The 18,849-nt window shown below is 35.3% G+C and overlaps 1 protein-coding gene across 3 annotated transcripts; it reads left to right on the top strand.

Moving 5' to 3' along the window:
• The first annotated feature begins 1,596 nt into the window (after positions 1–1,596).
• Positions 1,597–18,736, top strand: LOC306872148 (junctional adhesion molecule 2A-like). Of its 3 annotated transcripts, XM_079420573.1 has the most exons (10): positions 1,619–1,803; positions 11,423–11,488; positions 11,577–11,687; positions 12,037–12,186; positions 12,260–12,444; positions 13,226–13,328; positions 15,072–15,179; positions 16,261–16,348; positions 16,518–16,551; positions 17,136–18,736. In XM_079420573.1, the coding sequence occupies exons 1-10, from the start codon at positions 1,767–1,769 to the stop codon at positions 17,166–17,168; spliced, it is 915 nt and encodes a 304-aa protein (XP_079276699.1). In that variant the 5' UTR covers positions 1,619–1,766; the 3' UTR covers positions 17,169–18,736. The 3 variants fall into 3 exon arrangements, with proteins under 3 accessions (XP_079276700.1, XP_079276699.1, XP_079276701.1); XM_079420574.1 differs by lacking the exon at positions 16,261–16,348 and having other exon boundaries at positions 1,597–1,803; positions 15,072–15,183; XM_079420575.1 differs by lacking the exons at positions 16,261–16,348; positions 16,518–16,551; positions 17,136–18,736 and adding an exon at positions 16,004–16,158 and having other exon boundaries at positions 1,634–1,803.
• The last annotated feature ends 113 nt before the right edge of the window (positions 18,737–18,849 follow it).

The raw sequence follows: 18,849 nt of genomic DNA, 5'->3' as shown, positions 1-18,849 counted from the left end.
TCTTCTTTCAGTCGTGGATAGAAAACATCTAAAATACACATTTAAGTGTTAGTTTTAATGCACTTTATCTATTTGTGTCTGTAGACTTCAATCTTTAAAGAGTTTTTTCTTTTACAAACAGCAAACTTTACACTTTTATTCCTCTCTATATCCTATCTATATATATTCACCTGTAGTGTCTTAACTTGAAGATATAAACTTCTCATAACAGAGAGAGATCAGATGTTTAATGCGTTCAGTCTCGTGTGATGATTTGTGGTTCTGATGAGGATACGTGATACTCTATGGTTCTGGGTGAAAGCATGCTGACCAGCTGTTGTGTGTGTGTGTGTTACACACCCAGACCCCTCACACACACACACACACACACACACACTCTTCAGCTGAATTCAGACCAATAGAGATGTTGAATAGATGCTTCTGTGAGCGTCTGAACTACGACAGATATGCTGTATTAAGAATGTTGTGAAGTCCAGACAGTACAGTCATCAGCAGACTGGAATGAGAGTCTCCGGCTGTCCATACAACTATACTGCAGATATATCACACTGTCTGCAGCAGATCTCACATTCATTTACTCTGCTTAGCATGGCACTTTGTGCATTTTCATCATCTCAATATTCATCATGTGTCCATAAAGTCATAGTTGCTGGTGTTTCCATGACTGACTGGACCATCATCTAATTAGAGTGAATCATTTGGGCTGATGTTAGTCCAACCTGCTCTAATCCACATAAAGAGCCTTTTGTTTGACAAATAAAACCTGGTTTGTGTCCATTCATCCAAACAATCAGAGAGTCGACTGAAAATTGTGCTATTTATTTAATCTTCTTCAATTTGGAAGTATTAGTGTTTCTATGGAAGCATATTTCTGACACAAGACAAAAAAAAACAGGAAAAGATTGCGACTTTTTATCACACAGTTCAGTTTGTTTCTTGCAATTCTGGCTTTTTTCCTCAGAATTGCTAAATATAAACTTAGAATTATAAATGTACAATTCTGAGAATAAAATAAGAAGTTGTTATCAGAATTCTGACTTTACAAGATATAAATTCACTATTTCAAGAAATAAACGTGGAATTGCGATATAAATGCGCAGATGCATAATATATTCTGGCTTTATTAGAATTGCAAGATATAAACTTAAAATTGTGATAAGAAGTCACCTTTTTCTTTGTTTATAGCGTATTCTGAGAAACAACGTCAGAATTGCGAGGTCAATTCAGAATTCTGACCTTTTTTCCTCAGAACTGCAAGATACAAACTCACAATTTCAAGAAATAGATGTAGAATTGCGATATAAATTCACAATTTTGAGAATTTTTTTTAACAAGATGTTGCGCTTAACTGAGTTTTTTTCCCCTCTGTATTTATAACTTAAACTCTGAAATGTGAGGCAAATTAAATTTTTTTAAATGTATATCATAAATGACTGTTTATGGTGTAAAAGTTGAGTTAATGTGTGATTTGCACTACTTTCAACAGTCGTTTTTATATTAGAATCACAATATCTGATCTTGTGTTTTGGTTAAATGGTAGTGAGTGTGTAATTAGTGTTGTTCCCGCCCTCAGACACACACACACGCACACACACACTCTCTCTCACACACAAACACGCACGCACACACACACACACACACGCACACACAGCTCGTTTAGTCAGTCGGTGAGTTTGTGACTCAAGCCCGGTCGGGATTCTCGGGACAAACACGCGTTTATTTGCGCTTCTCTCGGATTCTTCTGGAGAGTTCAGGCTGTGGATGAAATGTTTGTGTCCGTGGTTTTGCTGATTTTAATTCAGAGTAAGTGCTTTGTTCCTGTGATCTTCTTAAAGTCTCATGATCTCCTTTAGAGAATAAGATTAGCTGCTCTCAGTAAGTGCTTCTGTATTCTTTCTTCAGTTCAATACTATATAAATCATCTGTGCACGTGCAGAAGTTTCCCTTTATTAGGTTAAACCTGTGAATACCACATAAATACCACAGTACTGAATATGGCAGGCATTCTTTACCTTCATATATCTTTCTATTAAAGTAGATCTACTGGGTTATCATCACAGTGCTTTGTTTAAGGCTTCTAACTCTTAAGATTGTTGTTCAGTTAATAAAATGTGAGTTTATATTTTAATTAATGACTTTAAGTATAATTAGTGATTCAGCTGCTCTGATTTGAAGTATTAATATCTCATTATCTGAAGTAAACCAGATGAGCTGAGATTATTATTATAACCATGACTAGTGACATGATCAGTGTAACTAACTCTAACTACTTTATTACCAAATTTCTACATTTAAACTTAAACTTAAGGTTCCACAAGTAATGGCAAACCCTTGAAAAAATATTTATTCATTCATTCATTCGAAATTTTTTATTGAAAATTCATAAAAATGGAAATGTGTGTGTGTGTGTGTATGTATATATATATATATATATATATATATATATATATATATATATATTAAATAAAAAAAATGTTAAATGATTTTTAAAAAAATAATTAAAAAAGAAACAACAACAACAAATCATGTATTTTTCCATAATGAATAGTTTTCTTCTACATCAGGAGTTTTGGGAAACCTGTAGATCAGTGTTACTTTTAGTTTTTATTAATATTTAGAACCAAATTTTATTTGAATATTTTCCATTTTCATTTTAATTTCAGTTCAGGTTTGAATAATTTTGTTGTCATTTTTGCTAGTTTTTTTAAAATGTCTATATAGTTTTTCTTAATTTTTATTTCATTGACAATTTTAGTTATTTTGGTAGATCAAGTTAAATTAAACTGAGAAATGTTGGTTAACTTGTTTGTTTCTTCTTTTAAAGTGAAATATCCCTGTAGGTCAAGCGTTTGGAAGTGCAGACACAGTAGATATGATGCTCCGAGTGCTCAGTGTTGTGTGATCTGATGGTGTGTGTCCAGGAGGGCAGATGCAGATACCGTGGTGTTGTGAGGAATGTGTGTTTGGGTGGTCATGCGTGTGATGCTGAGCGTGTTTGTGAGGCTTCAGATGTGTGGCGTGTCTCTGCTTCTGCATCTGTTGATTCTGGCTGAGTTTGATGCTGTGTTTTACTGTAGTTCTGCGTCTCATGAGATCTCAGAGCACTTGTGATGCCAGGACTCTGATAAAATGTGTGTGTGTGTGTTTTGGGTGGGGTTGTCTCTACCAGCTGTTGCAGGCAGGGTTACACACACACACACACACACACACACACACACACGGAGACAGACAGAGTGTCTTTGTTCTGTCAGGGTCTCTTGTGCTCCACAAACTCACAAACACTGACCCGTCAACACTGTTTTTCTCCTATTCACAGCCATTCTGTATTCATACACAAACATTCACAACTGAGTGGTTGTAGTTTTTATAGTTGTCTCTTTAAATAGGAATCAGAATGAGCTTTTTTAAAGCTCTATTATGAGCTTTAATAAATAAATTTAATAAATGAGCTTTAATAACACTTTATTTTAACCAGTTAAAGAACATAATAGTGTTATTTTAGTATCATTGAGATGGTATTTTTATTAATATTTTTAATTAGTTTTTAGTTTTATATTTATATATTATATTTATATTTTTGATTTTCATTTTAGAGTTTTAGTAGTTTTATTGTTTGTCTTTTTGGTCAGTTTTCATTTATTTTTAATTCAGTTTTATTAATTTAGTGCATCAAATTAAACTACCTTTGCAAAACATAATCTGTATTTTATTTTGTTTCAGCTAATGTTTATTTTATTTTAAGCAATGATTTTATTTTAATTTTTTTCTGCAAAGAAAGACACAAAGAAATTGGATTTTTGCATATTATATAATTTATGCTAAAATTCTTGTATTGAAGTCTTACTGTATGACTAACTATTACAAATGAGAAAATTAAATTCTTGAATAATATTAATATTTATTATTCTTTTTAGATATATTTATTATGTAATGTATAATATATATATTATTTATTTTGATATTAAAATACATTTAAATTATTATAATTATTCACATTATAAAATTAAGGGCCACATTACAGTAATAGGGTAAATGTCTTAATGTTGCAAAAATGACATTTATTATAAAAAAAAAGAGATCCATTGTTCCATTGTCTTTATGCAATTTATTTTTTGTTGTTGTAGTTTATTGTGGTGAAATGATTCAGCCGGTGTATCTGTATGATGATACTTGTTTAAATCTCCTCATGCTTCATTTGCTTTAGTTGTTGGTGTGTTTAAGAGCTGTAAAATATGAGTCCGAATCAGCGAGCGAGTGTGTTTATGTGCTGACTCAGGACACAAGCAGTGACAGGTGTGTGTGTGTGTGTGTGTGGGACAGTTGCTGTCAGGTTGTCTTATCAGACTGGACACAGTGTGTTCATGTGCGTCGTTGATTCCCGTCAGCACACAATGCCTCTCTCCATCCCTCCTCAAACGCAGACGGAGGGAGAGGTGATAAGACATCAGGTGCAAGGTCGAGTTCCCCGTTAAGATGCAGCTGGAAATCTCTGCTGACCAGAAATACAGATCCTGACATTACTCTCCCTCATATCGTTCCAAACCCGTATGACCTTGTTTCTTCAGTGAGACACAAAAGGAGACGTCAGCCGAGTGTTCGGTGAGGAGCAGCGTGAACAATCTGCTAAACATCTCCTTTTGTTTTCCAATGATTTTCATATGAATGTCTGAAGTATTCATCATATGTAAAGATGATTGACAGCAGCTTATGAGGTTTGATAAGATACTGATGTACAGTCCTGACACCAGCCGTCCCGTTTCATACTCCACAACTGGAATAATACAGATATGGAGGAACATCAGCATTCCTTCTGTGTGATTTAATGGATGTTCAATCAGAGACATGAGCTCTAAAACACGCGTGTGCTGACAGAAGCCTTCCAGACAAACCACAGCTGTTAATGTACACTAAAAAATGGATTTCATTTAATTGAAATAAAATATAAATATTAGATAAACCTATTTAACTACAAAGCAACATTGGTAATTTTTTAAGTACTAAAATCTGAAAATAGTGAAATATTAAAAATTATGAAATACAAATAAATGAAAGCTAAATGAAATATTTGAAAACACAAAAAGTCTTAAAAATGACAAAAGCACATAATCAAATTTTTTAATTTTAAGCTAAAATTAAAATGAAAAGTAAAATAATAATATCACTGCTGTTAATGCACACTAAACGGTTAGAAACGGGTTTTATTTAACTGAAATAATGCTGAAGTAAAATAAATATAAAAAAATAAATACAAATGTTGCCTTGGAATTAAATACAATAAGTTTAAGTACTAAAGTAACTAAAACTGAAAAAATAAATGAATGCCAAATGAAAAAATAAATAAATAATAATACAAATGACAAAAGAACATAATCAAATTTTTAAAGTTTAAACTAAAATTAAAATAAAAACTAAAAAATATTAATAAATACTAAAAAATATTAATAAATACTATAATGTAGTATATAAATAATATTAGTATATAATATAGTACATAAATAATGTATTATATAGTATCACCGAGCATAAAAAACTACCATGAGTTTTCACCACCATGAAGTTCTTAAAATACCCGTGTAAATGTCATTTGTACATGAAAGAGTTCACTTTAAAGTCCTCGCCTACAGTATTACCTTGTGATAGCATCACTGTACTGTACTGCCACAGTACATGTTTGTAAAGCAAAAACAGCAAGACGCAGCTCTAACCATAAAGTGTAATGGATTACCGTGTTTTCTTGGACATGTACCATGGTTATACCATGATGCTGAATGATCACCATATTCAAGTTTTAAAAAATGGTACTCTAACATGCTAAAAGTAGCATTTACATTACCATGGCGTTCTTAAAATACCCTAGTTGTCTGCACATGAATCAACAATTTAAAGTACTATAGTATTACCATGTGAGGCCATCGCTTTACTACGGTATTGACACAGGACAATTTTTAAGACACAAACAGCAAGACGCAACACTAACCAGTAAGTACCATGCTTTTACCAAGTATTTTTGGACATGTTCCATGGTAATACAATTATATTTTGAAATATATACACACACATCATATTCAGGTCTTAAAAATAATCTAACATACTTTAAAGAATACAAGATAAAGCATTTTTGTTTGTAAATGATGTGATTTGGTCAGTTTGACTGAAGGTTTGATTTCTTGAGACTAAAACCATTAGGTCAAGTCACCTTTATTTATATAGCGCTTTCAACAATACAAATTGTGTCAAAGCAACTGCACAATATCAAAATAGGAAAATAGTGTCAATAATGTAAAATTACAAGATTAAACACTCAATTTTTAGTTAAAGGCATTTCATTATTGAATTCAGTGATGTCATCATCCAACTCAGTTTAGTTTAAATGGTGTCTTTGCAATCAGGTCGAGGATATCGCTGGAAATGAAGCGTCCCCAACTAAGCAAGCCAGAGGCGACAGCGGCAAGGAACCAAAACTCCATCGGTGACAGAATGGAGAAAAAACCTTGGGAGAAACCAGGCTCAGTCGGGGGGCCAGTTCTCCTCTGGCCAAACAAACCAGCAGTTCAATTCCAAACTGCAGCAAAGCCAGATTGTAGGGGCTCAACTGGTTCCAGTGGTCTTTTCTTGATGGCTGTCTAGGTGGCGGTGTCCTCACTGGGGATCTGTCTCTGAGGCTCATCTCGGTGTCCTGGTCTCCGCTGACGTTCAGGGCTGTAGAGGTCATCTCTAGGTGCTGATCCACCATCTGATCTGGATACGGACTGGATCTGGTGGCTACGGTGATCTCGGAATAAGAGAGAAAGAGACTAATATTAGTGTAGATGTCAATCTTCTTGCGTTGTAACAAGTACATTGTGTGTTATGGGGACTGGTTCCGGTTCCTAATTAATGCAGCCTAACAATCCTTTAACGGATTTTAATATTAGAAGCGTATTAGTGGGTTATGTGTACGCCAGGTTAAAGAGATGGGTCTTTAATCTAGATTTAAACTGACAGAGTGTGTCTGCAAAAAAAGCAGTTTTACAAACGCTAGAAACATGGCTGTCAAAGGAGAGACTGCTATCAAACAGCACACCTAGCTTCCTAACTGATGACGAAGAATCGACAGAGCAGCCATCAAGTGTTAGACAGTGTTCTAGGTTATTACTTGTGGGGGTTTTAGGTCCGATAATTGACACCTCTGTTTTTTCCAGAATTTAGCAGTAAGAAATTACTCGTCATCCAGTTTTTTGTATCGACTATGCATTCCATAGGTTTCTCAATTTGGTGTGTTTCACAAAGAAATATAGAGTTGAGTATCATCAGCATAACAGTGGGAGCTAACGCCATGTCTCCTGATAATATCTCCCAAGGGTAACATGTAAAGCGTGAAAATTAACGGCCCTAGTACTGAGCCTTGAGGTACTCCATACTGCACTTATGATCGATATGATACCTCTTCATTCACTGCTACGAATTGATGGCAGTCAGATAAGTACGATTTGAAACATACTAATGCACTTTCACTAATGCCAACAAATTTTTCTAGTCTATTCAAAAGAATGTTGTGGTCGATAGTGTCGAATGCAGCGCTAAGATCCAGTAGCACTAATATAGAGATACACCCACGATCAGATGATAGAAGCAGGTCATTTGTAACTCTAATGAGAGCAGTCTCAGTACTATGATACGGTCTAAATCCTGACTGGAAATCCTCACAGATATCATTTTTCTCTAAGAAGGAATATAATTGTGAGGACCTTTTCTAGTATCTTTGACAGAAAAGGGAGATTCGAGATCGGTCTGTAATTAACTAGATCTTTGGGGTCAAGTTGTGTTTTTTTTAATGAGAGGCTTAATAACAGCCAATTTAAAGGTTTTGGGAACATATCCTAATGACAATGACGAATTTATAATAGCCAAAAGAGGATCTATGACTTCTGGAAGCACCTCTTTTAGTAGTTTAGATGGAATAGTATCTAACATACATGTTGTTGGTTTACCTGATTTAACAAGTTTATATAATTCTTCCTCTCCTATAGTAGAGAATGAGTGGAACTGTTCCTCAGGGGATCTACAGTGCAATATCTGATGCGATTACTGTAGCTGACGGCTGCATGGTTACAATTTGGTCTCTAATAATATCGATTTTGGAAGTAAAATAGTTCATAAACTGTGCTGTTGGTAAATGTCAACACCTGTTGATGCTTTATTTCTTAATTTTGCCACTGTATTGAATAAATACCTGGGGTTATGTTTGTTGATGAAAAGTAATGAAATCTAGCAGTTTTAATGCTTTTCTGTAGGATAGGGTACTTTCCCGCCAAGCAATACGAAATACCTCTAGTTTAGTTTTCCTCCAGCTGCGCTCCATTTTCCAGTATTAAATCTAGAGTATGATTTCGACAGTGAGTAGGTCCTGACACGTGTTGTCTAACTCCGATAGAGTTCAGAATGTCTATGAATGCTGATCCTAATGCATATTTTTCATTGTCGACGTGGATATTAAAATCACCCACAATTAAGACTTTATCTGCAGCCAGCAATAACTCTGATAGAAAATCTCCAAATTCTTTAATAAAGTCTGTATGGTGCCCTGGTGGCCTGTATACAGTAGCCAGTACAAACGTCACGGGGGATTTATCATTAATACCTTTTTCTCTAGATAATGTTATAGGAAGCACCATTACTTCAAAGGAGTTATACTTAAAGCCTGTCTTCTGTGAAATGCTGAAAATATTGCTATAAATTGTAGCAACACCTCACCCCGTCAAGGCAAACTTTTGGACGTGGCTAATTTTTATAACAGTAATCTTGGGGGGGTAGACTCATTTAAAATAATGTATTCATCTGGTTTTATCCAGGTTTCTGTCAAACAGAGCACATCTAGTTTATGATCAGTGATCATATCATTTACAAAAAGCGCTTTCGTAGAAAGGGACCTGATATTCAATAAGCCAAGCTTTATCATTTGTTTCTGTGTTATACATTTTTTCATTTGTTGAACATCAATTAAGTTGTTACTCATAAATTGGTTTGGATGTTTTCTGTATTTTCTAGTTCGGGGAACAGACACAGTCTCTATAGTGTGATATCTAGGTGAAGGAGTCTCTATGTGCTGAGAATTAACTGACTTCTGTGACGTGAGGCGGCTAGCAGACGGTCGGTTTAGCCAGTTTAACCTGGGCCCCAGTTAGTCAAGTACGAACTCAGTAAATGATCCCTAGATCCACATCTCACCCGATCCATCTCGTGTTTTGATTGACAATTCCTTTAAACACCGAAAAAAAAGATGATAAATCAAGCACTGTAATCAGCAACAGTCCTGTTTTTAATAATTTTGTCTGGAAACAATAATTCCAAGAAGTGTTTTGGATGCTTAGTTTCCACACATGTCATTACCAGCAACTGGTATTTTAACTAGGAATTACACACTCATTTATCTTGAAAATAACAATCTGAAAGTGATTCATATGAATGAGAAAGAAGAGGAAGCTGGGCACCTGATCTTGTAAAAGTCATCATCAACACACATCTGATCTGGAAACAGTGTCGTCACTAGTTTGGTCACTCGTGCCATGAACTTGATCTTTATGGCTTGTGTTCTTCATTATTGCTCTCAGTTTTACTCTATCGATGCGTGGGCCGAAACAGGAAGTCCAACAATGACTGTCATGTTATTCAGGAAGGGAAACACCTGCTTCCTTTTCCTGTAAGGAAATCATAATCCAACTTTAGACAAGAACGCGCAGGCAAACAGGATCTGGACCTTTGTGTCTGTTCACTACAGAAATGATATCAGTTATGTTTAGAACCCCATATTGTGCTTGCTCATCCCGCTGGGAGTCTGCAAACACAATCCTAGAGTCACCAGAGTGCTGTGCGATATTTGCAACAGTGAGAGTTTCACTCTTCAGTTGCTATGTGGCATAGCGACACCCTAACCACCATATAGAAATGCATTAACAAGCATCTAGGGCATCCTAGCAACCACATAACAACATATCAGAATCCACCCATACCACCTCAACACCCTAGCAACTGCAGAGGAACACAGAAAACACCCACAACACCCTAGCAACAACTCGGAGCACTATAGCAACCATACATCTGTGCCCTAGAAAACACCTAGAACATGCTAAAAATCACTTTTAACACCTCAGCAACCATATAGAAACAACTTAGCAACAACACAGAACACCTTAACAACTGTATTCAATACCCTAGCAACCCCATAGCAACATATCAAAACCCAGTCATAACACCCTACTAACCACATAGTAACATCCTAGCAACTACTCAGAACATTATAGCAACCGTATATACACTGAACAAAATTATAAACAACACTTTTGTTTTTGCCCCCGTTTTTCATGAGCTGAACTCAAATATCTAAGACTTTTTCTATGTACACACAAGGCCTAGTTCTCTCAAATATTGTTCACAAATCTGTCTAAATCTGTGTTAGTGAGCACTTCTCCTTTGCCGAGATAATCCATCCACCTCACAGGTGTGGCATATCAAGATGCTGATTAGACACTTGCACAGGTGTACCTTAGGCTGGACACAATAAAAGGCCACAAAAAAAGTATTGGGAATAAGTATGTAAAAATTATTTATTTGAAAACAACTGTAATTTTCGGTAAATCTACGTCAGTGACGGAAGCTTCGGGTAAACGTATTCTCCGCAGCTTTGGTGCCTCCGCTCTGTTGCTATGACTCGTCAGGATGCACGTGATTTCTTGCTCGAGGTAAGCTGTCCACGAAGCGCTCGCCCAAGCGGAAAAATGTGCTGTTGCTGCCAGATCTCGATGCCCAAAAATTATTTGTTTGATGCAAAACTAACTCGACTAAATCATATGATAAAAACATCATGACTGTATGTTTTCATGCTTTCTCAAGCCAATCAAAATTTGAAAGTCCACTAAAAACATATCTGGTCATAGACAATGTTGAAGACGTTATTGTCAACATGCCTAAGTAGTAAATAATAAAAAGAGTTTATAAAAATGTATATAAAATTTGAAATGACAAACATCAGGAAAAAAATAGGAAACAATACCTTTGTTTTCCATATACTTGTGTCGCTTAAAGTCCTTCTGTGATTTTATTGTTGTTTGCAAAGTTACTTGCCAATGTTTTAAAGATAATAATATTATTATTATTTATTTATTTATTGGTATGTTGCATGGTCTATTATTGTCATCCGGGTGGGAGTTTGAACTCCTATTCACTGGGAAGCTCAGAAGACCGAAGTAGAGGACTTTTTTCCGCAAGAGAGAAGAGAGTGAATGCTGAGTTCTTGTTATTGTTGGTATTTAAGAACAGACTATTCTCACATGTTCTTTATACAGAATAACATTTCCACTGAATTATGTGATCTGAAGAGCACCGTCCATTTTCATGTATACACGCACACAGCAGGTATTTTTCAGTGTGTTGTTCTCTGTTTCAGGTGCACCTGTCATCCCGGTCACGGTCACCAGCCGCAGTCCTGGAGTGGAAGTGCATGAGTTCTCGGGTGAGTGTGTGTGTGTGTGTTTGTGTCGTTATGGAGATGTCAGTCAGATGATGTGCTGTAACTCCATCACATCTGCTGTCCTCCACAGACGCTGAGCTCTCCTGTGAGTTCAGGACCGAAAACGACAAGAATCCTCGCATCGAGTGGAAGAAGATCGACAAGGATGTGTCCTTCGTTTATTATGAAGGCAGTTTCGTAGGTAACTGATGCTTGTGACCTATCAAATGAGAAATGAAATTAGTAACTGCTTAGCAACCATATAGGAATGTCCTAGTAAACACCTAAAATATCCTAGCAACCACATACTAACATAACCCATACCACCTCTGGAACCAAATAGCAACACCCTAGCAACCACTCAGCACACCATAGCAACCATATATTAATGAATTGTGTAAAAAGGTCAGAATGGCAAGATATTAACTAATTGCCGAAAAAAGGTTGTAATTGTAAGATATAAACTCAATTGTGCAAAAAGGTCAGAATTGTAAAATTTTAGAGCGCTGAAAGTCATTCAGAGATGTGCATGTCTCTCCTGTGTCGTTCAGGGTCGTTTCAAGGCCGTGCGGAGATCAAGGGTGCGACGGTACGATTGCGCAGGGTGACTCAGACCGACGCGGGCAAGTACCGCTGCGAGGTCAGCGCTCCGCAGGACACCATCACACTGGGAGAGACCAACGTCACGCTGACAGTGCTGGGTAACTGGCGTCTGTCCTGCTGCCTGACGCTCGGTGTGTTCTGCCGTGTCTGACGTGTTTTGTGTGGTTTCAGTGCCTCCACACACGCCGTCTTGTGACGTGCCCAGCTCGGCTCTGACGGGCTCTCTGGTGCAGCTGCGCTGTAGGGATCATCACAGCATCCCAGCCGCCGTCTACACCTGGTACAAAGACAACCGCGCTCTGCCCATCCTACAGCCCAATGCCACATTCACCATCGACGAGAAGACCGGCGTACTGGTGAGTGTGAACACACACACACAAACACACACAAATTTTGTGAAAATGGGTTGTTGTGTCCAAGGAAAACGAAATCTCTGAACATGAACATGATGAATATGTATTGAAATACAAATATATAATAATCACAGAACCACCGAACAATCATGTGATAAATGGTTAATATTGATGGCTGTATGAAGCGAGTCTCTGTTTGTTTATGCAGCGGTTTTGAGGTGATTGTCCTCATGCTCAGATTTTCTACTCTGTTATGAGTGTCACACTGACAAACTGATGCTGACAGACAGACACGAGCGGCTCTGAATCACACTGACGCTCTCTCACACACACACACACACACACTTGCACGCACGCTCTCACTCTCACACACACTCACGCACGCACGCGCGCACACACACACACACTGGGTGATTCAGTGAGTCATTTGATTGATTCAAGAGTGCAAACCTGAAGCGGCTGTTGATTCTCATCCAGCTGAAGATCAGTGTTGCCAATTCAGCAATTTTGTAGCTAGGTTTAGCGACTTCCCCACCCCTTTTGAGACTTTTTTCAAAAGTTTAGCGACAAATATAGCAACTTCTTGGACAAACCTTATCTACGTTCTCATCTTGCCCACTAATCTTTATTCATCTTTATATAGATCAGTGAATTTGCCATTATGATGTCATCTAGTGACATTTAGCTACCAGTTTTAGCTGCTTTCAGTTGAAAGCAGTTGGCCACACTGCTGAAGATGATGATGGTGCAGGGTTTGACTCTTCTTCTCTTGTGTTGGGGTCAGACGTTCCAGAAGGTCAGCAGAGCCGATACGGGTCAGTATTACTGTGAGGCCAGAAATGGGGTGGGACCCGGAAAGAGCTGCTCAGGGACACACATGCAGATCGGTGAGTGTGTGTGTGAGTCTGTGTGAGTGTGTGCGTGTGAGTGAGTGAGTGTGTGTGTGCGTGTGTGTGTGTGTGCGTGTGTGTGTGTGTGAGTCTGTGTGTGTGTGAGTCTGTGTGTGTGTGAGTCTGTGTGTGTGTGAGTCTGTGTGTGTGTGAGTCTGTGTGTGTGTGAGTCTGTGTGTGAGTGTGTGTCTGTGTGAGTGTGTGTCTGTGTGAGTGTGTGTCTGTGTGAGTGTGTGTCTGTGTGAGTGTGTGTCTGTGTGAGTGTGTGTGTCTGTGTGAGTGTGTGTCTGTGTGAGTGTGTGTCTGTGTGAGTGTGTGTCTGTGTGAGTGTGTGTCTGTGTGTGTGTGAGTATGTGTGTGTGTGTGTGTGTGTGTGTGTGAGTGTGTATGTGTGTGTGTGTGTGTGTGTGTGAGTGAGAGGGTGTGTGTTTGTACCTGATTTATACCCAGAATTGAGCTGAACCTGACAAAACCTCCCAAAACTTCCTTTTGAGGAACTAAAACTAAAAATAAAACCATTAAAAAAATCAATACATTAAATAAAATAAACATAAAAAGGAAATAATATATTTAAAAAAATTTAAATTATAGACTTATTTTTTTTTTAAAATACTGAAACTTTAAAATGATAATGTAAACAAAAACTAACAATAAATAAATATTACAAATTTGAATATTGCCAAAACTATACAAATTTATTTAAAAAGAGACAAAAACTAAAATAATATTTTAATTTTAAAATAAAAATGTAAACAGAAAATATTTTTATTTTAAAATGTTGACAAATGCACTGATCCACAAAAGCGCTGCCCTTTGATATATTTGTCTTTTTTTTTCATTTTTTAAAATTATTATATTTTTGTTGTCACTGCTATTAGAAGTTTATAACACAAATAGATAAGATCATATCTAACTTAAAATTAACCCTGGACGAAAAGCACCTGTGATAAAGTTAAAATAAATAAATTAAGTTTTTCATATAATTTTTATATTTGGAGTTATTTGACATGGCAACATTTCAAATTTTTTTTTAGTTGAAGCAGTAAAATTACTAACTGAAAATAAAAATAATTAAAACTAAAATAAAAATAAATGTTAATAAATCTCAATAGTACTAATGAAAATGACAAAAGCACATAGCAAAATTACTTAAACTAAGCATTAAAACTGAAGATACAAACATAAAAGCTTATTTAAAATATTAATAAAAAAATAATAGTCCTAGTAATATTTTTGCGTTATTTATGCACTGTGTTTGTGAAGAAGATTCACTATAAAAACATTAATGTGGAAAACTGCAGATTGGCCTTTTCATCCTGTAATAACTTCCATGAAGTCCATAGTTATTATATTACAGCTATATATCTGTCCCTGCAGCACAACAGCAGTCATCAGTAACACAGGTATATCTGTAGCAATAGACAACAATACATTGTATGGATCAAAATTATACATTTCTCTTTTATGACAAAAATCATTAGGATATTAAGATCATGTTCCATGAAGATATTTAGTCAATTTCCTACCATAAATATATCAAAACTTAATTTTTGATTAGTAATATGCATTGCTAAGAACTTCATTTGAACAACTTTAAAGGAGATTTTCTCAATATTTAGATTTTTTTGCTCCCTCAGATTCCAGATTTTCTAATATTGTCCGATCATAACAAACCATACATCAGTGGAAATGCTGTTTTGTGGTCCAGGGTTGATGTTATTGATGTGTGGTGTGTGTCAGATGATCTGAACGTGGCGGCGGTGGTCTCTGGAGTGGTTCTGCTGGCTCTGCTGCTGTCTCTCGGTGCGTTCGGAGGGGTTTACGCTCATCGACACGGACTCTTCAGCCGTGAGTTCTGCTGCTCAAACTCAACACTTTCTGACTCAGAACACGTGCAAACTGATGGATACTTCTTTGAAAAATTCTAACAATACATTTTAAAAGTAAAAAAAAAATGGAAGACTTATGTATGAAAATTTATATAAATGATGTGCAAAAGAAATATATTTGAGTAGTGTTATTTAAGATTTATTAATATTTTAAATTGACTATTTTAATTTTTTATTTTACATATTTTTAATCATTTTAATTTTAAGTTTAATTTGGTACAAAGTATCAATTTCTGCTCTAATTAAATTTTCTTTAATGAATTGATACATTTATACACTTATAGCTCTTCTAAACTTAAACTGAGTAAATCATTATTATTTATACTTTTAATAATGTCATGTCCAAATCAAACCTTTCCCAGAAAAAAAAAGTTTTGGATTATTATTTATTATTATTATTATTTCTTTTTTTAAACCCCAGGATTTTGCTAATCCTCTGTGGTGGAAATTATGAACAGAATTTTTGAAAAAGAAAAGAAATATTAATAATAATAATTTAAAACAAAAATTTTATTTCAGTTTTAGTTGTAATTTTAGTAATTTGCCTAGTTATTTTTCAGTTTTACAGTAACATTTATATTTGTACTTGGTTTATTACAACAGTTTTGAATAGTTGTAGTTTTTGGTAGCAATAATAACACTGAAGTTGATTGTCATTTTTTTATGTCAACAGTGAATCTTTAGTTCAGTTTCTTGACTCTTATTAATGTTCATATTTCATAAGAAGTTTTTACATCTTGACTTTCTTTTGATTTCTGCCTCTGACTGAACCGTCACACACAGGACACAGAGGAAGGTAAGACAGCTAGCTCACTGCTTCACTAAACGTGTGTGTGTGTGTGTGTGTGTGTGAGAGTGAGTGTGTGTGTGTGTAGGCACTAATCATCCTGCTTGACACAGAAGCACAGGAAGCGTTGCTGGAGTTAGTGTGTGTGTGTGTTTGTGTTGATCTGGTTAATAAGCGCATGTGATTGGCTCGTTCGCTCGTCGTTCTGCATGGCGTTTGGCGGCGGATGGTAGCGCTTGACCTTTGACCTGAGCACTGGGTTATTGCAGGTCGTTCTGGATCCCGCAGTGTCACGGCGCTGCTCACATTAGCAGCCAGAACCTCCACAGAACCGAACACGCGTGAGTCACGCCACAGAGACACACACACACACACACACACACTCGCGACCGTAGACACACACGTGAAGAGAGAGAGAGTGTGTTTGGTGATTTTTATTTTCTGTTTCTTTGTTTTTGCATCATCATGTGATTGTTGGATTGTTTAACACTATTCTTTCTCATGTTTCAGTCAAAATTCAGGCTACAGTCATCCTCCCAAAGAAGTGAGTGAGATCTTCATTTCAGTCAGACTCCTTCATAATCAGGTCATGCTAATTATTAACACTTGGAATAATAATAATACATTTATATAATAATAATGACAACAACAAAAATAGAAATAAATTAATTATAAATAATAAATTACAACAAAAATCTAAATACATTAAATAATAATAATAACACATAATGCTAATAATTTATTACATTACAATTTAATCAGCAGCAACAACAATTTTCTAAAGTTTTAATTTAATTTATACACTTTGTAATTCAATTTATATTAAGTAGATCAATAATTTATACTATGATAAATTATGTAAAATATTATTTGCAAAACAGTTTTTTATGCTCACTATAGTACAGCACTGTTAGATATTTTTTATTGATCCATTTAATATTTTTAGTTTTAATATATTTATACACGTTTTGTAAAGTTAAGCAGATCAATAATTTGTATAGTAAATTAATATATTATTTGCAAAACATTGATTTGACTTTTTTCCTGCTCGCTATAGTCCAGTACTGTTAGATGTTTTTTTTTATTTTACACAATGTTTTGTAATTAAATGTCTGTTTTTCATCTCAGGATTTCAAGCACACTCAGTCGTTCATGCTGTGATGGGAAAGCTGGACGGGGATTGTAGTGACACTGGAAGAAACATGAAGAATCTGAACAAACTCAATAACAGTCCGTCTCTCCTGCAATATACTGATCCTCTGATGGACTCCAGAAACCAAACCAAACCCAGCTGCTGCGAGAGCCGGTCTCCTGTGGTTTTCTGACTGATGTTAAACTGATGTAAGTGATCCGAGCACCTCCTGAAGTACTTTATATGCCTATAAACCAGTCTGATTGATGACCTTTAACACGCCGTGCCTTTTTCAACTCAATCATGTCTGTATCTACTGAGTGTGGAATGGGCTGGATTATTGTATATTTTATCAGTATTTGTGTGTTTTTTAAAATAAATAAAAATATCTACTTTCTTTGTCTGATTTGATCTCAATTAGAACATTTATTTAGCTGATGCATTCATCCAGAGGTGATTCACTGAGACAAGAGACATGCTGAAACACAAAAAAAAAACACGTTAAAGCTTAACAGCTTCATTTGTTAAAATTCTTTCACTAACAATATGCTTTTTACAGCATTTGTAAAGCTTGATGCTAAAAATATAGTTGTTCAAGTTTGTCCTTTAATGCATTCTTAAATGCATATTAGTTAACTACATTAGAACTAATAAACAACTTCTACTGCATTTATTAATGGTTATTTCAACGTTTTTACATCAAATTCAACGTTGAAAATGTAGTCATTTACTCACCCTAAAGTTTGTTAATTAGCGTTTATACCAGGAATAAAAGCTTAAATTACAGGTATTTTACAGGTAACTTTTTGAAGCTTGAAAATGTTTTACCTAGATTTTCAGTAGATGGAGAAAAAAGAAAAAGTTATTTTAATATTAACTGAAACTTTTTTTTTTTAAATGAGCTAGGCAACATTTTCATGTCCATTTAAAATGACTGAAATGAATGAACTAAAAATATACACTGAAAATGAAAAAAAAAAATTAAACGACTATAATAGTATATTTTGATGAAATTATTTTTCTCAATAGCTTTAACTATAACTCTGGAGCAAGTATTAAAACTATCATTGTGTTTAGAATGAGGTCTTTGGTAAGGAAGCATATGTAACAAAATTCAATTTGAAATGTAAAATGGCAATGCATTTCTGTATTTTAATTTACATTTTCTCATACATGTGCAATATTTAGAGCAAAATAAAAATTCTATATAATTAACATTTGCTATTTTCTACACTAGTTTTAATATGCAAAATAAAAACATTTTAAAGCTTTATAATTTGCAAAATGAAAATTACACAAATTGATTAGATATGTTAAACATGTCCAAGCCAAAACTAGCAAAATGATCATTTAAATGCAGTTTTTCCTAAATGTGTTTAGTCTTAGGGGTAGGACACTTGGGATTGAATTGTGATCGTGATACTGGGTGATCATTGTAGCAAAATGCAGTGAGAATTTCAGAATCCATTCTGAGCCAAAGCTGCAGCAAAATGGTGATTTAAATGTTTATTTTTCTTAAACGCACTGACACTTGCAAGACATTACAATTGCATTTTCATTTAATACCCTGCAGTTACAAAGCATTAAAGCGTTTTTAATTTGCATATTTAAACTAGTGTAGAAAATGGCAAATGTAAATTATATAACTGAATTTATTTTGCACTAAATGTTGCACATGTTTTGTAAAATGTAAATTTAAATACAGAAATA

Source organism: Barbus barbus (genome assembly GCF_936440315.1).
Source record: "Barbus barbus genome assembly, chromosome: 7".
Classification (NCBI taxonomy): domain Eukaryota; kingdom Metazoa; phylum Chordata; class Actinopteri; order Cypriniformes; family Cyprinidae; genus Barbus; species Barbus barbus.
Note: the sequence above shows the minus strand (reverse complement) of the source record. Positions and strands in the feature narration are given on the sequence as shown.